This window comes from Pinus tabuliformis, chromosome 7 (assembly GCF_031772625.1).
Source record: "Pinus tabuliformis cultivar Carrire ecotype Pingquan chromosome 7, CPIR1, whole genome shotgun sequence".
NCBI lineage: Eukaryota > Viridiplantae > Streptophyta > Pinopsida > Pinales > Pinaceae > Pinus > Pinus tabuliformis.
Window position 1 is genome coordinate 1,414,259,837 of NC_142293.1, and position 25,900 is coordinate 1,414,285,736.

At 40.5% G+C, this 25,900-nt stretch overlaps 1 protein-coding gene across 4 annotated transcripts in view; it reads right to left on the reverse strand.

Moving 5' to 3' along the window:
• Nucleotides 1–25,900, reverse strand: part of HGL1 (heteroglycan glucosidase 1) — a 276,953-nt gene that overhangs the window by 58,817 nt on the left and 192,236 nt on the right. For all 4 annotated transcript variants that reach the window (XM_089459848.1, XM_089459847.1, XM_089459849.1 and 1 more), the window contains exons 17-19: nucleotides 1,662–1,855; nucleotides 1,454–1,562; nucleotides 351–503 (exon numbers count right to left, since the gene is read on the reverse strand). In XM_089459848.1, coding sequence (XP_089315974.1) covers nucleotides 351–503; nucleotides 1,454–1,562; nucleotides 1,662–1,855 — 456 coding nt within the window. The remainder of the gene's footprint in view (nucleotides 1–350; nucleotides 504–1,453; nucleotides 1,563–1,661; nucleotides 1,856–25,900) is intronic.

The window sequence follows — 25,900 nt, forward strand, 5'->3', positions numbered from 1 at the left end:
GGATCATTGAGAAACTTGTCACATCAGTTCCGGCTTGTACTTACTGCAAAATAGCCACGTTACTTCACTAATTGGCCCAATGTATCTAGTTACCAATATGGAAGACAAACTTGCAACATCTAACAATAATTTCTTGAGAATCCAGGTCATTTATCCTCAATGATATTAGGCAATTGAAATTCTTCAGTCAATCCTGAAGAATGAACTTTCAAGGTACACTGCAGCAATTTAAAGCATAAGCAAACACAAACACACTGATCTTGAAAATATCATCTAAGATTCAATCGTTTAAATTGTCTCCAAGGGAATAGAGCACAAATTGCAAAGATTGGAAAATCCAGTCTACTTACCAGAGGGAATATGGGCCATGGAGATCATACGACCTCCAATCCAAGGAACTACTTTGAGATGCCAATCACCACTCCTAAGATCAACAGGAATCTTAGAGAGTTCTGCTCCCCTCATATAATTCTCTTGTTCATCTGGAGGGCGCTTTGCTTGGGCTGTATCCACAGAAACACCCCATGCAAATTTTCATTTTCATTTTAGTAAAAAGTAAGCTATATGCTGTCACATATATAATGTTTTCCCTTTAGCGGTTGCAATATTATGTAAATAAACCTTCCATAAGGCTCTCCTATTTTAAGAAAAAGACATCTTATATTTACAGAAATGTATATATAATCAGTAAATTAAAAACTGCTTCTGTAAATAATTAATTTTGACCTTCCATAAGGCTCCTTTATACACTGGTCTCCCTGTAAACCAGATGAATCAACAGCAACATTTAAGACTTCGAGACTGTTGATTGATTCATTTCTTGTGATTTATAAATCATTCCATCAAAGAGGTGTTATATCTAGTAGTAACGTTCAATAATAAGATTTCTGACATAAGTTCACAGAGCTAATTTATTCTATCAAACAGACATGGTGGTTCAAACTTCAAACCAATATGCAATCAACATTCAAAATAAAAATCCTGAAGAGGGAGAACAATCAAATGTGCAGCAACGTTGAACAAACTAAATATATGGTACTCATTAGGCCCAAGAACCAAGGTTTAAAATCTCTCTGGTAGATTAAATAAACTAATTAAACAGCCTTGCCTTGGAGACATCTCAAGACAGTGGACTGTAGAAAAATATTTTAAAACATAATAAAAGGGTTAAGCACACAGATCATTCATAGCAAAGCAAATATTCATAATTGCTATGGGAAGTAGCAAGCATTTATAAAATTCAAAGTAGATAGATGTGAATTAAGTGGCTTCGAAAACCTATATAAGCATGTTCTTCACAGTGACCTTGCAGGCTGAAATATCCACTTGAGCACAAAATAGAGACATACACTCAAAGTGTTATGCTTGACCAATATAGGTATACAAAATTTACATGTAAATTGTAAATCCTTTAATCTCAACTCTCTAAATGTCAGGGTTCATGAAAACACACCTATATTTAAACTGTCTTGCTTCTGACTTTCAGCTACAAGCTCTGCAATCTCAACCGCAGAAGGAATCTCAACTTCAACCTTTTCTCCATCATGTCCCCATGCTTCTATCTGCAAGAAGAAAATAACAGTGACATACAAATGTATCAATTCCTTAGCAACTATATTCTGCATATTTTGGTCATTATGATGAGTGGGCATGTTCAATACCTTGGCACCCTCACCAAGCAATAATTGAATATTCAATTTACGCCTTGGCCTTTTCCATAATCCTTCAGTTCTATCGACTTGGATAGAAACAATAGATGATGAAGATTCAGCTTTATAATATGTCAAAAGGAATTGCCCCTGCTGGTATTCATATCCATCACCATCATCCTCAAAAAGAAATCCTTCAGCATTTCCTGAAAAATCAGACATCCAAATATTAATACGAGGAGTCAAACAACTCCCTATGGTCATCTCTTCAGTTCCCTCCACCCAAAAGGATAAGAATGAAATCCCCTTTCCCATACAGGTCATGACAGTCATTTAAAAGTAAAAATCCATTTCCTAAAGCTAAAACTAAGTGCCTAAACAGTGACCCTGCATGAGGGTTAACTGGCATATCCTGTAGAAATTTTGTCCTTTCCAGCCAGTTCAGAATAGAACACCCTAAATGTCCAAACAGTTAGGATATCTGATCAAAGCATGTATCAGATGTCAGCACTGCAGCTTGAGAGAACAGCTGTCCTAGCATTACTTTAGGATAAACATGCTTTAATGTAGAGTTCCATCTTGAAGTTTTGTATTTATTTTCTAAAAAATATTATAATCTCTACCTTGGAATATATTTATCCTTGAGTTTGGTGTAAATTATCGATCACAAGTCCCAATCTATAGTAAAACTAAGTTCTCTTATGGTTCCACACCATGATATCTTCATACATACCATCACGGCCATACAGAGAACGACCATTTTGTTCATCTTAGTCATACTTGGGAGAACATAGATTGGCTAGGGCTTTAATACAAATTAGGAATTAAGAGTCCTTCCTACGAGGTTAACCAAGTCAAAGATCACTCTAGCATAAACGTGTAACATTCAAAAATACCTCTAGGTATTCTATCAGTCAACAATACAATCATGTTGATGCTAAAGATAACAGAACATAATGCAATTGCCACGTAGCAAGTTAAGCTTTGTAAAGAACACCTAGTAAAACTAAATAAGAAAGTGAAGGATCCAAACAATAGTCCTTTTCCTTCATATTGACTTTAACAAAGCTTATGATAGAATTGACTGGGAATTGATCCTTGACAAAGGTTAATGGCTTGGCTTTGCCAGACTTTTCACACATGCAGTCAAAATTCTCATTTGAATGTCTCTCCTAGAGCTCGTGCCAATGGCACACTTTTAGAACGAATCCCTCTTCAGAGATCCATTTAGCGAGGCTGCCCTCTGGTCCCTTACCTTTATGTGATAGTGGAATATGCATTTAAGGACCTTTTAGATGCTGCACATATCCTGGGACAGATCCAAGGCATTATTCATATGGATGTACAGTTGCTTAATGTACATTTTGAGGACAAAACTGTACTTACTCTGACTCTCACAAAATAATCTCTCGAAGGAATGTTGAGTTGCTGATCCGGATTTAAACAGGGACACAACAAATTACAGATATAACCATAAATACAAAGATGCAATAGAAATAACACTTCATTTCATTAATATCAAATACTGAAATATGCTTACAAATAGGATGGAAATAAGACTAGCTCGGGTGATGGTAGCTTATCTCTGAGAAGAGATGTGGCGACTACATGCCTTTGAACTGCGTTACAATGAGGCTCAAAGGCCTTTTTATTATTGAACAATAAGAGCAAACCCTAAACAACCAAAACCGTAACCCGAGGAGATGTAACACCAAGAGTTTATGGGCCCCGTTGGGGTGAGTTGGACAGCCAACTTCCCGGGTCGCGACTTGGTCATATTATCTCTGTTTGACGTGCATGGTAACCCGTTAGAAAGATCTCTCTGAGGACTACAACAGAAAAGATGATTTTAAACATAAAATTGTTGGCGGTAGTTTGCCAAAAAAACGTCGTTTAGGGCATACATGCCTCTGAACTGCGTTACAATGAGGCTTAAGGGCCTTTTTATTATTGAACAATAAGAGAAAACCCTAAACAACCAAAACCCTAACCCGAGGATATGTAACACCAAGAGTTTATGGGCCCCATTGGGGTGAGTTGGACAGCCAACTTCCCAGGGTCCTGACTTGGTCATATTATCTTTGTTTGATGCACATGATAACCTGTTGGAAAGATCTCTCCGAGGACTACGACAGAAAAGACAATTTTAAACAGAGAATTATTGGCAATAGATTTCCAAAAACACGCCGTTTAGGGCCAAAAAAACATCATTTAGTGCCTCAAAACAACTCCAAAAGTTTAGGACCCGAAAAACTGCTAAAAATAGTAAACTGTGCTATAATTAAAGAAATTGAAAAACTGAAAGAAACAATGGTGTGGGTCCAAGTGGAATTGGTGGGTGGCCACCAATATCCACTTGGATCACTCCTCCCCCTTTAGGAAGCAATGGTCCCCATTGCGTTGAGTTTCTCCATGAGAAGAGGAAACTTCTGCTGAACTTGGTCCCTGGTGAAGGAGTTGCCCTGCTTTGACAACTCGATACAATTGGATCTTCTACTGGCGAGTGTTCTTGATCTGCGTGTCCATGATCCATCAGTTGTGGCTTGCTCCATGCAATCTGGATTTAACTCTGTAGGTGTGAGTTGTTCTGCAATGTCTGATGTGTCTAGCAATGGTGGGAAGTATGATCAAAGGCAATCCACATTGAACACTGGGTGTAGGCCAAGGAATGGGGGAATGCTGAGCTCAAATGCATTGTCGCCCACAGCGTTGGTAATGGTGTAAGGACCATATCGGAGTAGTCTGAGTTTACGATAAGCTCCGGTAAGGCGTTCCTTCTGCAAATGCAACCAGACTTTGTCACCCACTTGAAACTTGTGTGGCACCCGATGTTGATCATGTCGCTACTTGTACTTGGCATTTGATTTCTCCAAAATGTCATGGACCTGCTGGCGGATATGTTGGATGTGATCAATGAAGTTGTTTGCCTTATCGGCTTCCGACTGGATATGAGTCGAATATGCCTAAGTAGCTGCAAATGGTATGGCCACATCAATGGGACATAGTGGCTAGAATCCCAAGCCCACCTGAAAAGGGTTGTGGCTAGTCGAGTTGTGGAGAGCCCGGTTATAAATGTGTTGGACATAGGGGAGGCTCTCCTCCCATGTGCATGGATGTTTTGAGCCGCACATGCATAGAATATGTACGATCATCCTATTGACGACCTCTGTCTGGCCATCAGTTTGGGGATGGAAAGTTGTCGACTTAGTGAGCTTGGTGTCCAGCATCAACCAGAGACTGGACCAAAATGTACTGAGGAACCTGTTGTCCCGATCTGAGATGATAGACTGTGGGATACCAAAGTGTACCCACACTCGTTCAAAGAAGAGTTTAGCAGTGGCTTCTACTACGATATTCTTCTTGCAGGCCGCCAGAATAGCCATCTTCGAGAATCTGTCGACAACCACAAAAACGCAGTCGTTGCCATGCTTAGTAAAAGAAAGGCCCGACAAGTAATCCATGGAGATGGATTCCCAAGGTCGACTAGGGGTAGGCAGCGGAGTATAGAGACCTTGCTTCTTGATGGTCGGTTTGGCAATGGTGCAGGTAGTGTAGGATCTGATGTACTTCCCGACATCCTGTCGAAGATTCGGCCAGTAGAAATATTTTTGTAGTACTGCCACTGTTTTCTCGACCCCGAAATGCCTAGCGGCCCGACTATAGTGCGCTTCCCAAATCATCTTGGCTCGCTCACTTGAAGGAACACAAAGGTGTCCCAGGTGGCATAGCAGGGCATCCTGGAGGTGAAAATTTGGAACTTGCTGACCCTCCAAGAGCATCTAGTATGTGTGGCCGAACTCTGGGTCACTTTTGTAGAGAAGTGGCCAATCAGAAGTCTCGTGCCCACAAGAGTTGAGCACAGTGGTTAATGCCATGATCGGTGGTCGGCTGAGGCAATCTGCAACATTATTGGTGCTACCCTTCTTATACTTGATATTCAAATGGAACTGCTACAGGTATGTGGACCACTTTTGATGGCGATCATTCTGCAACTTCCCTTGCATCTGTATGAACTGCAGGGGTCGGTGGTCTGTGTGGATGACTGTTTCCTTCCCCAAAATGTAATGCTTCCATTGTTGGCAAGCTTGCACAATGGAATACATCTCTTTGTCATAAGTGGGATACTTTCAAACTGTGTCTGAAAGTGTCTCACTGTGATATGCCACTGGATGCCCCTGTTGAGTAAGGACTGCCCCAATAGCATAGTCAGAGGCATCTATCTCGATCTCAAATGGCTATTGCAAGTTTGGTAAAGTGAGCACTGATGCAGAGAAGAGACGATGTTTCAACTCTGCGAATGCCTTCTATTGAGATTTAGACCAAAAGAATTTTTCTTTCACTCCTCCCTTGGTGACTTGACTCAAGGGCCAAGTGATATGAGAGAATCCCAACACGAACCTGTGGTAGAAATTGGCAAGACCCAGAAAGCTACGAAGCTCTGTCAAAGTGGTTGGGGCTAGCCAATCCCGAATGACTTGGATCTTGGCTGGATCCACATGCACCCCTCGTTCATCAATAATGTATCCCAGATACTGAACCTGGGTCATGCCAAAAGTGCATTTCTCCAAATTGGCACATAGCTTGTGTTACCACTGTGTTTGGAGAACCTGTCGAATGTGGTGGAGGTGCTCTTCCCAACTCTGGCTAAAGATCAGGATATCATCCAAGTATACCACTACAAATGAGTTGGTGAATGGCCACAAGATGTCAACCATTAGCTTCATGAAAGTTGCAGGAACATTCGTCAACCCAAAAGGCATAACCAACCATTCGAAAAGGCCCTCCTTGGCTTTGAAGGCAGTCTTCCACACATCAGAGGGTTCGATTGGTACCTGGTGATAGCTAGACTTCAAGTCAATCTTGCTAAAATATTTTGCCCCCTTCAGTTGGTCCAGAAGGTCATCAAACCATGGGATCAGGTAACTATTCCGGACAGTGATCTTGTTCGGCGCCCGACAGTCAATACAGTGTCTCCAAGTCCCATCCTTCTTCTGTACCAACTCGATCGAACTCCCACAGGGCGATGAACTCGGACGATGTGACATTTTTGCAGCAAGTCTTGAATCTGCCTTTTGATTTCGTCATTCTCCGAAACGAAGCGCTGATAGATTGGTTCATTGGGCAACAGCGCACCTGGAGTCAGATCAATGGAGTGTTTGACCTGACAATGCAGAGGCACCCCTGTGGGGGAGGTGAAAATGTCCTCGTACTCCTCCACGACCTTGTCCATTTGTTGTTGCCGTGTGGAGGGGCCCTGTCTGGAGGTCGTGGCCATCGTCTTCTTCTTTCCCTGAGGGCGTAACATCAGGAAAACAAAAATGACCTTACTACATTGTTTTGCGGTAACCAAAGAGATGGCGATATGCAGTGCTACCTCCGATATCTTGTACAACTTATTTCCCAAAGTAACAATAACAGCACGAGGCCTTGACTCATACACAGCATGTCGCTTCCATAAGTATGGTTGGCCTAATAATACATCACAAACATCAAGGGGAGCAACGTCACATAATACCTCATCTGTGAAGGGCTTGATGTTGTATGGAAGGCGGCACTACTGGCTCACGCGAAGATCCCATCCTTGGTGAAGCCACCCGATGGTGTACAGTTGTGGATGTTTTGTGGTCGGTAAGCCCAGTCGCTTCACGACCTCTATCGAAATGAGGTTCTTTTGACTCCTGTTGTCGACAATGAACTGTAGCGGGGAACCCTTTACCCACATCTGGGAGTGGAAGAGGCGCTCCTCCTTTGGATCTTCGAGTTCCTCCTTCTGGATCTTCGTGGTGGCAACGGTGGCGTTGGGCTCCGCATCAATAATCTGCTTCCCTTTGTCATTGCCCTTGTCAAGTTCTGACTCAGAGTCGTAACATGCATATGATTCCGAAGCCTTTAGCTCGGCCACCAGTGACTGCTTGGCCCAACACTCACTTGTGTTGTGAGTGGAGCTCTTATGGAACTCACAACACTTTCCCATGTCCTTCTTTGGCTTCGTGGCGTTGTTATTTGCTTGCGGCTTTGGCGGGTTGTCTTGGGCCGCCCCACCTTGGCTTTGTCCTTTGTTCTAGGTTTGGCGGCACCTTTCCCTTGCTTCGGATTCGCAGATCCAAAGTCTCGCTTCTTTGGTTTAAGCTTATGCTCGATCTTAACCACATATTGGTATGTCGCGCCAAGCGAGGAGATGTCCAGGAATTCCATCTTGTCCTGGACATACTTGTGCAGGCAGCCAAGGTACTTGAGAACCAAATGTTTCTCAGAATCCTTGATACCCAACTTTGTGCGAAGAGTATGAAAAACATTGGTAAACTCCGGCACATCTTGGTCCCTCCCGTGTCATAGCGTTGTCCACTTTATGTATTTATCCTCATAGCTCCTAAAAGGGTAGTACTGCTCCTTGACGGCATCCTGGAACAAGTTCCAAGTGGGTGCGGCTGAAAACATTGAGTTCGTACTTTCATCCTTCTACTCACAGTAGGTTCCCACCAGTCCTTGATGTGGGGGGCTACTTTGAGAAGTGCAAATGTGATCTTTTCCCGTCGAGAAAAATCATGAACGGAAAAATATCCTTCTAGCAGATTTAACCATTTATCTACAGTGTCTGCATCTATCTGACCCTCAAATATGGGAATGTCAAAGTTAACTTGTACCTTAAAGGGTGTGGCACTTCCAAAGTAGCTGTCAAAAGTAGATGTGTGGCCCCTGGGTAGCTGCTGAAGGATCTGGTCAAAGTTCTCCATCATCACGTTCCTTTGTTGCTCAAGGGCTTCCTCGAGCAAGATTTTGATGGGATCTCCTGCCCCCTCGTCTTTCTTTTCATCTGCCGTGGGAGGCCATCGGGATTCGCAAGGCTGGTCTTGCAAAGGTTCGACCAGTTCAAGCCCTAACTCCTTATATCTCGACCTAGTTGGGGACATGCAAAGAAAAACAGAGAAAGAGCAGATCGCTCTAACACCACTGATCCAGATTTAAACAGGAACACAACAATTTACAGATATAACCATAAATTCAAAGATGTAGTAGAAATAACACTTCATTTCATTAATATCAAATAGTGAAATATGCTTACAAACAGAATGGAAATAAGACTAGCTTGGGCGATGGTAGCTTATCTTTGAGAAGAGATGTGGCGGCTACATGCTTCTGAACTGCGTTACAATCAGGCTCAAGGGTGTTTTTATTATTAAACAATAAGAGTAAACCCTAAACAATCAAAACCCTAACCCAAGGAGATGTAACACCAAGAGTTTATGGGCCTCGTTGGGGTGAGTTGGATAGCCAACTTCTCGAGGTCGCCACTTGGTCATATTATCTTCGTTTGACACACATGATAACCCATTGGAAAGATCTCTCCGAGGACTACGACGGAAATGACGATTTTATTTAAAAAATCATTGGCGATAGATTGCCAAAAAAACATCGTTTAGGGCCTCAAAACGGCTTAGAAAGTTTAGGACCCGAAAAACTACTAAAAATAGTAAATTGTGCTATAATAAAGGAAACTGAAAAACTGAAAGAAACAATGGTGGGGGTCCAAGTGGAATTGGCCAATGGCCACCAGTATCCACTTGGATCAGTTGCCTAGACAGCTTTGCCTAAGTAGTTGAAGCTGAAGTGAATGAACAGAAAGCACAGGCTCTTCTGATTGGACAAGAGGACGCCTCCCAAGTGGCTTGATAAGAATGGAATTTAATATGGCTAGGATAGATGATAAGGTACTCGTGAATCCCATTTGGCATTATGGTGTCAACAGATGTCACAAGAATCGTAAATCAAACTCACTCAATCACGATTTTGACCCAAATCAAGCTAGAAAAGAATTTTTCTGGCTCAGCACATGTCAAACTCAAGGTAGACTAAGTTTGACTTAGTCAGCATAAGTTTAACTCGTGATTAATCATGAGAGAAACTATGCTTGCTGATTTTTCCCCAAGTTTTTCTGAATCCAAAGCTTTTGTACTTGTGTATTTCATTTTATTTTTACTCGCAATTGATCATGTATCAAACTCTACTCACTGATTTTTCCCAAATTTTTCCCAATCTGATTTTTTGTACTTGTGTATTTCTTTATATTTTTTTGTGTGCATTCTTAAAGTTTTGTACTTGCCAATCTTTTCTCAACTTTTTGACATGTTTTTCCCAACCCAAGTCAAACTCTTGGCTCTTATGCCTCACTGGGTTTTCCCCCGTTTCAAGTCTAGTAAGTCTATTTTTTTCCTACTTGTCTATATATTTATATTTTTAATCGCAAATAATCACGTGTCAAACTCCGCTCACTGATTTTTGCCCATTTTTTCCCAGTCTGACTTTTTGTGCTAGTGTATTTATTTATATATTTGTATATTCTTAAAAATTTTGTACCTACCAAATTTTTCTCAAGCTTTTCTTGATCAAAGTCAAACTCTTGGCTCTTCTACCACAGTGGGCTTTTCCCAACTTCAAGCCTAGTAACATTGGTGTCAACAACAAATGTGGAACTGGGTTATGGGTTTAACTAAGTTTGAAGTAAAACTCAAAAAATGGTCCAACTAGAGTATTCTTTTAGCAAAAAAAATTGTATTAGTGGACAAAATTTGTTGGAATTTCTAAGTCTAACTGTTAGAAATTCTTCATGTACTTTCTGATTTATTTCTGCCTACTTGTTTTGTTTAATTAACAAGTTATTTACCATGCAAATACTGAAAATAAATACAAGTACATGCTCAACACATTACAGATCATCAACTGAACAAAAAACAAGAACACAAGTGACACCATTATTTTTGGACTAATGTCCCCAGAAAAACCCAATGCGAGAAAACCGATGTAGCTATCTGAGGGTTTTATTATCAAGCAGTTTCAGAATAAAATCTGGGTGCCAAACCGGCTCACCCAACAGAGAATGATCTCAGCAGTAGTACCTCTCAGTCGGAGATAGATATTGTTGAAGTTTCTAAGTTTATTTAGTTATAAACCTTCCATGCACTTTATCTAATTTATTCCTACCTACTTGTTATTTTCCTTAACAAGTTATTTACAATGTAAATACTGAAAATAAACACTAGTGCATGCTCAACATATTACAGATCAGCAACTAAAAAAAAACAGAAACAAACACATCATATGACACCATTATTTTTGGACTAACGTCCCCTGAAAACCCCAATTTGGGAAAACCGGTGCAGTTATCTGCGGGTTTTCTTACTAAGCAATATCAGAGTACAATCTGCGTGCCGAAACTAGCCTACCCAACAAAGAATTTTCTTAGCAATAACACCTCTCTGTTTCTGACAAATCTACTAGTTGAAACCCTAGATAATCCTTCCAACAGCTACTCAGCACCAATCTGCCCCAGAAACCCCGGCGTCTTCCCAATCTGGACTACGTCAGCGTCTCCTAGCCCAGCCTTGGCCCTACATCAACCTATCTTGGCCTGCGTCAGCCCCAGGAGGCCCTGCGTCAACTCTCTGAGCCTCTGTGTCAGCTACGCTGGTCTCTCTAGTGCTTTGCGCAGCACTTAGCTACCTTTACATGGCCCTGCATGAGCACTAGTTGCTCCTGCGTCACTCTGTCTAGCTGCTCTGCTGCTCTCCCGGCACTATCTTTGCCTCTCTATACTCAATGCCCCTCGACTGCTCTCCGATCACTAATTCTATCTCTCTTAGCAAACCTCGTTCTAGAGAATAGAATGACTGATCACTCTGGTGTGCTCTCCAAGTGACCCTTAAGCCTCCTCTTATACTTTCCCTGTTGACATATCAACGGCTAAGATTAGATCTAGTTTAATCCATGTCTTTTGGACCATTCTAACACAATTTCATATTAATACACATTAATATTTTATTTTCCCTAAGTTTAAACTTAGGTACTCCACTAAAATATTAATTGTTTTAATATCTCTTGAACTGTTTAGAATCTGCCCAAACCCTTTCCGAGTATTGGAGATCTCATGTGCCCAAGCCTCTCCACCAAATTTTGTGGCTAGAGCACATCCGATGCTACCCAAATCAACACTCCCTCTTAGCGAGGATTGTGCTCTAGCAATACTCCTCACTGAGTATTACTCTGATCATCCGGCATCAGTACCTGTGTTGATGCTAGGTCTTCTTGCCCAACATCCTCTGCATTGCTGCATCCTGTACTGTTGCCCATGGTTCTGCCACTGTCATTGCTGCATTTGTACAACAGCTCCCTCTGCATCCATGTTGTTGTTGATCCTTTCTCCCAGCACTGCATCTACACTGCACCTCCTCTCATCATGTTGCATCGTGCTGCCCACTGTTGCACTGCAACTCAATTACCGAGAAGGTAGTAACTAATCTCCCCATCTGACCTCCCTGTTGGGCTAGAGACACCCACTGATGTTGAAACTCCCTCTACCGCTGACATGTGCTCCAACAACTCCCTGCATCTTGCACCGTTGCACACCTCTCTGTGCCATCTTGCATTAGTACAACACTCTTGTGCCTCTCGCACTGCTGCAACCTGCTAGCCTTCCGCTGTCTCGCGACTCCTACACTGTAGCTCTCTCCGCCGCTCCATCCGCATTTGTCTCTACCCATATCAGCCAATCCTGCTACTCCTCGTCAAGGCTCCTGTAGCAAGGTCTAATCTAAGAGGTTGGGTACCTCGAGGATCCTGCCCCTCATTGCCTGTAGTCTGCCTGACTACAACTCGATGTCTACCCACTTCCGCTCAAGTGGTGCATGTGCACTCATGGCACAGTCATCGTCTGTCAAAACTTCCTTCTCTGCCTGTGTTGGCGATGCCTTAGTCTCGGAAGACTCTCCCTTACACTTCTTCCTTGGACACTAGGTCGCATATTGACCCAGCTCCCCACAGTGGAAGCACTTGATCTTGGAGAGATCCTTCTTCTTCCGATTTTCCTGCTTTCCCTCAGACACTAGGGCCACGTCTTCCTCCTCCTGCTGGACTTTGATCCCCTTGCTGCTGCTACCTGTCTTCGACTACAGTCTGATCTCTTCTTGGCGAAGAGCTTCCCACATCTCGTCCCAAGGTGGAAGTGTCTCTCTGCCCAGTATACTCTGGACAAATACTTCCCAGTCTTCTGAGACAGCATTCAGGGTTGTCCTCACCATTAGCTCCTGCTCCGATGTGGCTCCTATAAGGGTCAACTGGTCTCGGATCTCATTCAGTCCTCCGAGGAAGGTGTCAATCGATTGTCCCTTCTTCATCTGATTCTCAAGCAGCATTCTTCTCTGCACAGAAGTATGCTGGTACAGCTTCTTAAGAACCTCCCACATCTCAAATGTCGTTTCCTTCTCCGCTATATGTGGTACCACATGATCCTTGATCCCGTCAAGGATAATGCACTTGGCCTTTGCCATCACCTCCTCGTACCTGTAATTATCACTGGGGTCGACTGGGACAGCTATGTTGAGGTGTAAAAGGTGTCCCTTTAACTCCTATTTATCCTACATTAATTATCAATCCAAGAACGATTTTCTATTTCAAGAGTGTACTCAATCTAAGGTGGCAATTTAATCCAAGAGTAATGTTTTCCAATTTGCAGTACAGTGCTTCAAATACAAGAGTAAACGGATGCTTGAAATAAAACCTATTTGCAATTAAAAGAAACTCAGTGCTCTGAAACTAAATCATTCACTCAGGAAATTAACAGCAATTATTAGTCAAAGATGCAGTAGCAACAACTCTTTCCTTTGTCAACTGATGAAAATGAAATCAAACATAAACAAGATCCACAATCTGAGAACTCTGACAATAGTAGCCAATGTTCTTTACAGTTGTTGATCTCACACTCCACACTAAAGCGACTAATGAGAAATGACAAGGAAGCTAATAGAAAATGCGCTAACTGTAATGATGCTAAAAGGCAAAACCAAATACTTGCATAAAAGAAATGAAAAGCAATGTTATCTAGTAGAAACAAACAGCGATCATTCAACAGAAATGAACAGCAATCTTATTTAATAGAAACAACAGCAATCTACAATGAACAGCAAAGTCAGTTTACTAGAATGAACAGCGAAGCTTTATAATTGAAACGAACAGCATAACAATATAGTTTCTCAAGATAATAATCTCATTATGATGAAAAGGAATGACAACGCGATTCAGTTATAACATATACAGTAAGGCAATTCATAAACTCTGGAAATAAAGAACAGTAAAGTAATGTGATTTAAATGAATGAAAACCAAACCAAACCATCACATGACTGCGATTGAAAGTAATGGTACAGATAGCAAGTGGATCCACCAGGGTCGGGCCCTTAGCCGCTAGTGAAGCACCGCCGAACTACTTCAGTATAAACGAATGGAACAGCAACCGACTTATGTATTAATCATATGAAAATGTTACAGGCAATCGTACTCTGTTTTAATCAACGAGAGTCGATAATCAAAGTAGAAATACAACAGTGAGTTCTGAATAACGATAATTGATAATCCATCCCCTAATCTTTACAAGCGTTGTCCCTTTTATAATGGACAGGCGGATAAAACAAGGAATAACAGATAGATTGTAAAACAACGATCCCTCAGGATCAATAGATCCTGAGGGATACGCTCCATCTTCTAACTCCAGTCAATCCCTTTGTCTTCTTGCACTGATGCTGCGATTTTCCATCCTTATCCTTAACTGTGCGCTCCGATCTTGATCTGCTTGTCTGGATACAGCTTCCTAGTGAAGGAACAGCAGTTACTCTATTTTGTCTTTTCCTTCAAAATGGTAGTTTTCCATTTCTTCTATTTTCTGCATGGAAAAAGACAATAATTAACTAATTCGCAATAATCAATAACTCCCTAGTTTTCGCTATAATTCTTTGATATATTATCATCTTAGGAATAAAAGGAGTTATGATAAAAGAAAAAGATAAGGAAATAAATGGCAAATTCATACCTTTTCCATAGCTCAACACACCCCCCTGCTTACCCTTTTTCATGGCCTCATGAAAACCATGTAATTTGCATGCAAAGCAGTCAAAGAATAGGCTGGAGAGGGATTGTCATGCAGTGGTCTAAAACCATGATTTGTAGCTAAAACTTCAAAGATGGGCCCTGTCTGCCCTTCAGGCAACTCATATATGGCCTTGTACCCTTCTGCAGGATACCAGATAATAGGGCTTCGAAACCTACAACCAAGCCAATATGGGCCTTCCCTCAAAATGAGGTTACTATAGGTAACCAAGCGATCTGCAGCTAACTTGAAGTTCTTGTAATTGAATGGCTCTCTGTCTTGTATATTCCAATTGGAAGTCTTCCATCTGAATTTAGCTGCTGCCAAGGAATTGTCTTTGATAGAGAGGAAATATTCTACCCCTTGCTGGACAATTTCTTTGTGGATGGGTCCCAGGGTTTGGATCACTCCTTCCTTTTTCATTAGGCTTTTATGTTTAGCCAGCAGCTGTAATGGGTTTTTCAGTTCACCCCTAACCCAAAGGTCTAGCCCATTTTCTTGTCTCTAAAAAGTATTATGGGCCTTGAGCCACTTTAACTGGTTAACAACAAATGAAATAAATGCTTGAAACTGTACATCACCCACAAAAGGACTGGGATTCTTCTCCATTTCCTCTTCCAATATAAAATTATGTAAATAAAACTCACAGAGTAATCGTTGAACTTTTACTCCATGGTGTTTACAACAATTTATAAAATCATCAACAATTTTTAATTCTATAGATTTCCCTGCCTTAACAACCTTAATTTTTAACTGTAAATATCTTTCTAACAAAAATAAAGCATAGTTTTTGGCAAGTGACCTACATGCTAGAACATCTGTATATAAGGAACAGAGAGTATCCATTTGACTCCTGACTGTTTTCAAACTATTCTTTACCTCTTCAACCTTTTCTTCTACCCTTCGATATTTATTGAAGGCTTCATTCTCTAATGCATTAATGTTCCTTAATTGTTGTTGTAATTCTTGGTATTTCTTCTGAGGAACAGTCTCTTCCTCAAGCTTCTCTATAGTCCGCTGATCTTATGCCGAATCCTCTTGGAGTTGTGTTATACCAAGGTGGTTGTTCATCAAAACATCTTTGGGTTGAATATTTATCTGGGTACTCTTATCACAATTCCGAGTGCCCATAGTCTGTGTCTCTTTATCACGGAATGTCTGGGTGGCCGTATTGCTGGAGGATAGTGCCTCTATTTGAACATCTTTATCGCAGACATATGCATTTTCTGTTTGGGCAGCTGCGTCTGTAACAGCTGCATGTTGTTCCTTACCATCTTGAATGCGTATGGGCTCGGTTTGAGTCTCCGTGGCCTTTGTATCATGGGGTTCAGTTTGTATGGCTGCATCCACTGTTTTCAGGGCTCTTCTTGAAATTTCCCCCTTTTTAGTGCCCTTATCTTCCGTCTAAGTTGTTTTACTAAATTTTGCAGTTTTTGTTGTTCCTTTCACAGCCTCTTAATTTCACTTTTCTTCTTCTTCTCAAGAGGAACAGCTATTTCCCTAACTGTCTCTATTCTTTCTGGGCTCGGTTGTTCAGTTGGATTTTGCTCTTCAAGGGTTGTGCCTTTGCCCTGGCTAGTTTCCATATCCTCTGTTTGGAGTGTCTCTTCAGTGTTTACATTCTCCAAACTAGGTTCCTCTGGAGGGGTAACCCTAGTTTGGTCTGCCACTTCCTGAGTGGCTTCTGCTCCTACTTCTTCCTCATTATTTATTTCTTCTGATGAATTCTTGGTGTGGGCAGAGTGTTCCTGTGATTGCTCTGCCTCAATATTGAGGTTGAGCGGACTTTGGGGCTGAATATACTCACTCATATTGGCCAAAATTTGGGCCAATTCGTCCTCCTGCAATGGGTTTTGTGGTGGACTTGCGCTAGGGTTTAAAGGAAGTTCAGTTCCCTCCCTCTCTTCTTCACTAGTGTGTTCAGTTTCTTCCTCCAATTCTGACTCTTGGTTATCTCTTCCTTCGGGTTGTGAAGGTTGCTCGTTTTTAGAACTAAGTAATTCTAAGGGTTGGCTGCTGCTACCCTGGAGGTTCTCAAACATTCCCCTGCCTATTCTTAATCTGGAGGAGTGTCTGCGTTTCAGAGGCCTGCTTGCTGTGTTGGCGGTTCTTTTTCTTTTTGGGGCTGGTAAGGCTAGTCCCCCGTCTATGGAAAACACCAATTCTTCCCAACTGGTCTGTTGTTGAGCAAGGCTATAACTTACTATTAATCGAATTAAACAATGGTGGCTCACTACAGTACCTATATGACGGGATTTCTTTATGCTCTCAGCAGCATCATGCAGCAAAAAATTTAGATATGCAGGCAAATTTACGGCACATTTCTATTTTAATACTGATAATAATTTGAGGTGGCGTGGTCTTACCACATCCTTTCTCCCGTCGCATGTAATGTAGCTCTGCACTACTCTAGCTAGTTTCGTCCATGGTTCCCCCAGAGATGAAGGTTGGACTCCTTTTCCTTTAACGATCAGGTTCTATCCCTCGTCCCGAAAGGTGGCCATGGCATCTTGAAGTCTCACTTTCTTATGTGTCCATATGGGACCAACTGCTGGTAGTCCAGATACTTCTGCAATTACTGTATCTGTCACTGTTATTCGCCTTCCTCTTACTATGGAATGATCGTCCTGCAAATTCTGCAGAAATTCGATAGCCACAGTTTCATGGGGCTGCTGTAACCGTGTAAAATAGGCGATCCATCCTGCTCTTACCAAAATTTCTCGTGCAACGTTGGAAACTGTTAGTACCTGTGGCTCGCTGCATACTGATCGACCTCCCATTCCGTCTAAGTTCTGCACACTGTTAATTTTACACAGCAATTCACAGAGATAACAATGGAACAGCAAACTGTGCATATCGGATAATATCCCTTTTTTAACATCAATACCATTAAAACTTGCTATTAATGGATCTGATGCAGTCTAGTACCTCCAAATAGGAAACTAACACATATGCAGGAGTATTTTGGAAGTCACCCACGCCCCCCCTAAGTATGATAGGTCGTCCTCGACCAATTTAAATGGAGGAGCAGCGTACTGGACGGCAATCGTATAGTATAAAAAAGGAAAGGTGTACATATTCATGACAAGATCACAAAAAGTATCGAGTTGCTGAAATCGAGGCTTATGATGAAAATCGTGAATAGATATGGAGATGCTATGGAGTGATGCGAAAAAGGGAAAAGGACAGCTGACGTAGGTAAAATGCTTATGCGGTCCTCATCCCACTTAAACCGTTATGATTGATTTTTAAACAATATTCATGCATAAAAGGTTCAAAAAGGAATTTGGGAACATAACCTCTTTTGAAATAAATATAAAGAAATAAGAAAAGGGTTTATAATTACTATTGGTGTTGAAAAATATGACTCCAATACCATCAGCAGAGCTCTATTGCCCACAAGTGTTTATAACCTTGACAAAGTTGTTTTTTCACCCTTGGAACCATAATCATTTATATATGCCTAGGAAAGTGCTTTGTGATGTCAGAATGGAGGCCATTGTGTTGGCTTGGTAACTAGTTGGATCACAATGCCATTCACCAGGAATGAGTGAAAGGTGGGCAGGCCGGCTCGTGATGAAACTTCCTATTCTAAGGACTTTTATTTTTTTCTGTTGTGCCCATTGGATCATATCCCTGGTGTGGTGGCCATAGTGGGAATACCACTTCACTGCTTTCTTATGATCATGGTAGGCTGGCTCTTGATGAGACCCCCTATCCTCCATTTGACAAATCATAGAATTGTTAGTAATCATATAAATATATTTTTTCTGTCATTTCCTTTTCTTTTATATAGCACTTCCTATCTATATACAGAGGATGGCTCAACACTCCTTAAGAGTAGGGATGGTGGAAGAAGTTTGAACATCTCAATAGGAGTGTCAGGCCAGGCAGTAACTCCATAAGGAAAAAATGATTCGTGTGTCATATTCCATCAGGTAGGTCTTCATTATATACATGAGGGAGAAACTGTTCAGTTCATCTCCCGATGATTGTTCATATTTCTTATTTATCTATTTACATATATTCACCCACTCACAAGTATTAGGTGTCAACATTCCCCCCCATAATCTGAAGGGATGTTGGTGAGCCCAAGCATCATTCTGAATCATTCAAGCTTTTCTCTTCCAAACGCTTTAGTGAAGATGTCTGCAATTTTCTCATTTGTGGAACAATGACGGAGATGGATTGTTTTGGCCTCAACATGATGTCGAATCAGATGATATTTAGTATTGATGTGCTTCGTTCGATCATGGAACTTTGGGTTCTTGGCCAACTTTATTGCAAAGGTATTGTCAATCATGAGTGGAGTTGATTGTACTTGTTTTACCTGCAAATCTTCAAGAATTTTCCTGAGCCACACAATTTCTTTTGTTGCTTCAGCTGCTACCACGTATTTTGCTTCTGTTGTGGAATCTGCTGGAACTGAATGTTTGCGTGATCTCCAAGAGACAGCTCCTGATCCAAGACTCATAGCATATCCTGAAGTAGATACCCCAGTTTCTTTGTCTCCATCGAAGTCTGAATCAAAGTATCCAATCAAGCTGAAGTCGTCCACCTGTGTATACTTGATTCCAAAGTGTTGAGTTCCCTTCAGGTACCTTAGAACACTTTTTGCAGCAGACCAATGTCCCTCACAAGGCTTTTGCATAAACCTGGAGAAGATTCCAACAGCAAACGAAATGTCTGGTCTGGTAATAGTTAGGTAGTTGAGACTTCCTACAAGTTGTCTATACTTTGTTGCATCTTTCAAATTCTTTTCCTTCAATAGATGTGAGCTTTAAGTTTTGTTCCATTGGAGTAGTAAGAGGATTGCACTCTATCATGCCAAACCTGTTCAACAGATCTCCAATGTATTTCTTTTGAGAAAGAAAAATGGACTTCGGATGTTGGGTTACTTCAATGCCAAGATAGTAATGAACATAGCCCAATCAGTCATTTCAAAACTTTTCACCAATTCCTTTTTTATGGATGCAATGTAGCTTTCATTATTCCCTGTGATCAAAAAAATCATCTACATATACCACAAGATATACAACTGTTTTGCCAACTTTCTTGACAAATAAAGTTGCATCATCAAGATCATAATGTTTGAAATTGAGTTTTAGAAGATGCTCAATTAGTTTTTCATACCAGACTCGCGGTGCTTGTTTGAGGCCATACAAGGACTTCACCAGTTTGCGAACTTTATGTTCATGTCCTTTCACAACAAATCCTTCAGGCTGGAACATAAAAACATTCTCTTTTAGATCTCCATTTAAGAAAGCAGTTTTTACATCCATTTGGTGGACTTTCCAACCGTTCTAAGCTGCTAGTGCAAAGAGTGTCCGGATGGTAGCCCATTTTGCTGTGGGGGCAAAAGTCTCCTCATAATCGACCCCTTCCTTCTGTGCAAAACCTTTTGCCACAAGCCTAGCTTTGTGCTTGTCAAGTGAGCCATCAGCTTTATACTTGTTCTTGTAGACCCACTTGCAACCAATTGGTTTGGTTCCTAATGGAGGATCAACCAGCTTCCAAGTGTCGTTCTTTATGAGGGCATCATACTCCTTTTGCATTGCTTCTTTCCCTTCATCATCAAAAGCAGCTTCTTTGAAGGAAGTTGGTTCAAAATCTGTAGACAAGTTCAATTCACAATCATAAGAAACATCCATATCAACAGGTGAATTAGAGTCATCCACATCACCTCCATTTTGCCGGTTTGAATTTCTAGTTCCTGTCTTTCCAACCTCATCAGGATGAACACTTTCAAGTGTCTTTGTCAGCCACTTTGGGGGACCTTTTTCAGATGGTCCAGGCTGCTTCGTTGATTGAGTTGGGACTGAATCAAGATTGAGTCTCCCAATTCTATCAATCACATCACTTAAAGCATCATTCGTTGTTGGAGTTTCATGCGGGGAAGAGTGTTCTTCAAAAGAAGATTCCACATGTTGATCTAGTATAGGAATCCCTGCTTCAAGATGTGAAATCTGATTATCAAATTCTTGAAATGATTTTGCTTTTGCGAATCTATCCAAGCGATCAAGTTGTCGCTCAACAACATTGTCAGTTTTGGATGATTCAAGAAAAATTACATCTCTAGATACAACAAACTTCTTATTTACTTCATCATAGAGGCGGTATGCTTTGGAGGTGTTTGAATACCCCAGAAAGATACACTTACGACTTCTAGCACCAAGTTTGTTTCTATGTACCTTTGGTATCAAGGCATAACAGGTGGAACCAAAGACCCTGAGATGCTTTACCGAAGGAACATGTCCATACCACATTTCATATGGGGTCTTGTTTCTTATAGCATTAGATGGACATCTATTCTTTATATATGCAGCACATAGAACAGCATCAGCCCAAAACATTATCTTTACATTTTTGAAGAAGAGCATGGATCGTACCATATTTAAGATTGTCCTATTCATTCTTTCAGCTACACCATTCTGTTGGGGATTATAAGGCACAGTTGTTTGATGTTTGATCCCATGTTGGCGAAGATAGTTTTCAAATTCATTTGATGTCTATTTTTTTCCATTATCAGTGCGAATAGACCCAATATGAGATTGTGCATCATTTTCAATCCATTTATGAAAATTCTTGAATGTTTGAAAAGCATCAGATTTGTTCTTCAATAAATAAACCCAACACATTCTAGTGTAGTCATCAATAAATGTCATGATATATTTATTTCCATTTGCAGAAGGAACAGGCATTGGACCACATAAATCTGAATGAATGAGTTCAAGTTTTCTATGTGCTCTTGAATGTGAATCATGAAAAGACTGTTTGCTATGCTTTCCTAGAATTCAAGCATCACATTGCTTAAGTTTCCTAGGAATTGTAGGCAAACCAGCAACACCATTTTTCTTCAACAAGCGAAGACTGTCATAGTTCAAATGTCCAAATCTAGCATGCCATAATAAACTTGATGGAAGTGTACCTTCTTCATGATGAGAATTGTATGAGAAATGTTGTGCACGAGCAGAAGTTCCTTGCAGCTTGAGAAGCCTTTCTTCTTCTATTCCCCTCATGACAAGTGAGTGGTCAAATGCTTTTCTTACCTCAAGCTTGCCATGAGAAATGTTGTGCATGATGCAGAAGAAACTCTAGAAGACCAAGCAATTTAAGCCTGATTGTGCCAAGCCCTGATGGCTTGATTTTTAATTGGTCTGCAAAGTATATTGCTCCATCAACATTGTCAGTGAAATCTTCAAAAAAATCTTTTCTATGAGTCATGTGGCAGGTTGCTCCTGAATCAAGCAACCAATCATTTTTCCAAGAAGCAAGTGAAGCATTAAATAAATATTCATTTACTCCAATGTTACATTGTGCCACAACATAGTGAGCGGATTCAGGTGCTTTACCTTTGTCTATATCATCAGTTTTACCTTTCTGTTGGTTTCTTTTCTGCTCAATTTTGTCCCATGGTAGCTTGCATGTAGAGGCATCATGTGATCCATTTCTTTTGCAGCGTATGCAGTGCAAATCTGCCTTTTCACATTGAGAAAGTCTGCCCCCCTGCCTCTGAAATATCTTCCTCTTTCTCTTCGACCACCTCTTCCTCTTGTAGAATCTTGAGCAAGATGTTTTTCTTTATGAGCAAGGCACACAGCCTCTTCAAAAGATTCAGGCACTGTCTTCTTTCCAAAAGTTTTCTCTCATTCAGCAAACTTTTCACAAGAGAGTCAAAGGTTATATCTTTGAGATTTCCATTTGCTTGCAATGACTCAAGATAATTGGAGTAAGTAGGATAAAGTGCCTTGAGAAAAGCGATAAGAGGAATATCCAATTCAACCTTAATGGATTTGATATCATGTATTATAGACTTTACTTCAGATGCAAGAGCAAGAGGATCATTATTTTGCAGTTCAGGAGTGAAGAGTTTAATCATGAGTTGAACAACTTCAAGTGCAGAATGTGAGTCATAGAGTTCTTTCAGCTTTTGTAAGGCTTCAAAGACAGTTGAATATGACGATAATATGGCAACTCACCTCTTCATTTACAGATGTTGTGATTAATGCATAAGCTTTGTTGTTCTTGTTTTCCCAAATGACGAGCTCTTTGTCTAAGGTAGGCTGTACTGGTTCATTGTCTCCGTCTCCGACATACACTCCTTTCCACAACTCATTGAAAACGAGGGTGTGTTTTATCATCCAGGACCATTCAGAATAGTTCTCCTTGCCAGTGAGAACTATTCCCACCATGGATATGATTGAATGCATTCTGTAAAAAATTATTTCTGCTGATAGAAAAATACTTCTATCAATATACAGTAAAATTGTACTCAAAAGGGCATTCTCTCCATATAGGGCTTTGTACTATCTTTTTCTTTAATGAAATAATAAAAAACATAGATCTATGCATTCTCAAAAGATTTCAAATCTCTTCCTTATATACCAATATGGACACCAATACCATGCAGTCAGCGTACCAAAAATAAGGGGCTCAATACAATTCCATGTGTTAAACAGAGTTAAGAGTACACATTTTACATGTCAAAAAGTCTTCAACGTATATACCAAAAACTTCAAAGTATATGCCAACGTTATGTGAAAAACTTCAAAGCATCATTCACGCAGCAGCGTTCTTCAGGCCAGTGTTATGTGAAAAACTTCAAAGCATCATTCACGCAGCAGCGTTCTATCAGGCCAACGTTATGTGAAAAACTTCAAAGCATCATTCACGCAGCAGCGTTCTGTCAATCCAGCGTTAAAAAATACCGAAGCAGCGTATGTGTGACAAACATGAAACAGCGTTTATATGGAGCATTGATTCAAAAGTGTAAAGATTACCTAAAAAAAGAACCCTTTCCAGAATAGTTAGAACCTTGGCTGAGGCGATGGCTTTCAGTGGTGGCGGCAGCTCGACTCACGCACCAGCGTTCCTCAAACGGACTGCATGGGCTCACAATAATGGCGGAGGCGATGGCTTTCAATGGAATAACTTGCCCAGAAGGAACAATCCTGGTTAGGAGGACCACTATTAATGACTTAATGCACTTTGATTCCCTTGAACAGTATGGCAGAAAAAGTTTATGGACAGTCCAGAGAGCCAGAGAGCGCAGGCAATGTAGCAGACAATTATATGGATAGCGAATTATATGGACAACGAAAATGTCAGGCACTGAATTATATGGGCAGCTTATTGTATGGAGGAGCAACGCTTCTATATGGAGAGCAGACTAGGGAGTTACAAGGGACATAAAAGCTAAAAAAGGAAGGAGTTGGCTCTGATACCATGTCAGGCTAGGCAGTAACTCCATAAGGCAAAAATGATTCGTGTGTCATATTCCATCAGGTAGGTCTTCATTATATACATGAAGGAGAGACTGTTCAGTTCATCTCTCGATGACTGTTCATATTTCTTATTTATCTATTTACATGTATTCACCCAATCACAAGGATTAGGAGTCAACAAGGGGAAAATATGCCCTTATTCTTATTCAATAATAATGATCAAAGAGAATTATGAGAATTAGGGAAGAACCAACATAATAACAATAATCAATCAATTTAAGTTTAAGTGAAGATAAAGATAGCAAAGTGATATAAATAGTTGTGTCTTTTCCTTTTTCTTATCAATACAAAGTAATCTCTTTAAAGATGACCATTTTTTTTTTATTTGCTTATTTCAGTAACTTCTAATTTTTGTGTCCTTGCATATATTTGTATCTTTGCCTTGAAAGGATCATGAAGAGTGAAACATTATTCACAAAGACTCTCAAAAAAAAATGTTGTTATTTAAGAGAAACGGCAAAAAATGCACTCAAAAAGTGTTGTTCCTTTAGATGGAACAGATGTTCCTTAAGAGGAACAGTGAAAAGAACATCTGCACACAAAATTGCGGTTCCTTTAAGAGGAACGGCAAAAAAAAAAAAAAATTACACGCGACTCTGTTGTTCCTCTTAAGGAACGGTAGTTGTTCCTTAAGCAGAACAAGTAGTAAAGCAAGTGCAAAATAAAGTGTTGATCCTTCGGCAGAACAGTGAAAAAAACACTCCAAATCGAAACTGTTGTTCCTTATAAGGAACGGCAGAAAGTAAAAAAATAGCGAAACTGTTGTTCCTTAAGAGGAACAACACAAATGTAAGCAGGTAGTATTGATGTTCTTTAAATGGAACGGCTGTTGTTTCTTAATAGGAATAGCAGTTGTTCATTTAATGGAACAGCTAAAAAAAATGCACGCGGGTTGTTGTTCCTTAAGAGGAACGGCTGTTGTTCCTTAAGAGGAACAGCAGTTGTTCCTTAAATGGAACAGCAAAAATATGAATCACGCAGAGTTGTTGTTCCTTAAGAGGAACAGTTGTTGTTCCTTAAGATGAACAGCAGATGTTCTTTAAGAGGAAAAGCAAAAAAATAGAGACATGCGAAGTGTTGTTCCTTAAGAGGAACAGCAAAAATAGAAACACGCGAAAATGTTGTTGCTTAAGAGGGACAATTGATATTCCTTAAGAGGAACAGCGAAAATACAACCATGCGAAAGTGTTGTTCCTTAAGAGTAATGGTTGTTGTTCCTTAGGAGATACAGCGATTGTTCCTTAAGAAGAACAGCAAAAATACAACACGCAGAAGTGATGTTCCTTGAGAGGAACGGTTGTTGTTCCTTAGGAGGAACAACAAAAATGCAAACGCCAAATGGGACATACAAAAATGTTGTTCCTTAAGAGGAACGGCTGTTGTTCCTTAAGAGGAACAGCGAACAAAAATAAGCTCGCAAAATTGTTGTTCCTTAAGAGGAATGGCTGTTGTTCCTTAAGAGGAACAACAGTTGTTTTTTAAGAGGAACAACATGTAAATATAAGCACATAAGATTGTTGTTCCTTAAGAGAAACGGCTGTTGTTCCTCTAAGAAACGGTTGTTGTTCCTTAAGAGGAACAGCAACTGTTCCTTATGGGGAACAGCACGAAAATAAAAGAAATCATCTGCTACTCCTTAAATGGAACCGTTGTTGTTCCTTAAGAGGAACAACAGTTGTTCCTTAAATGGAACAGCAATAAAAATCTGTACAAAAAAACAGTTTATACAAGCGAAATTTAAAAAGAAAAGTTTATGTACAAAATTCAAAAACAAAGGAATTATTCAGTGAATTAATGCTGAGGAGGGGTTATCTTCCTCAGCAAGAATCTACATAGTGGAATCTTCCCGTAATTGCTAGTAAAAGGATTCCCGAGTAAGCGGTTTGTGATAAAGTCGCACTCAATGACCATTTGCTTTGAAAGAATGTCCAGATCCGTCAATGGTAGTCAATGTAATGGTGCCATTGTCATGCACTTTCTGTATCTCATAAGGTCCAAGCCATCGTGTCTGGAGTTTTCCGGGAAAATCTTGAAACCTGGAATCGTATAGGAGTG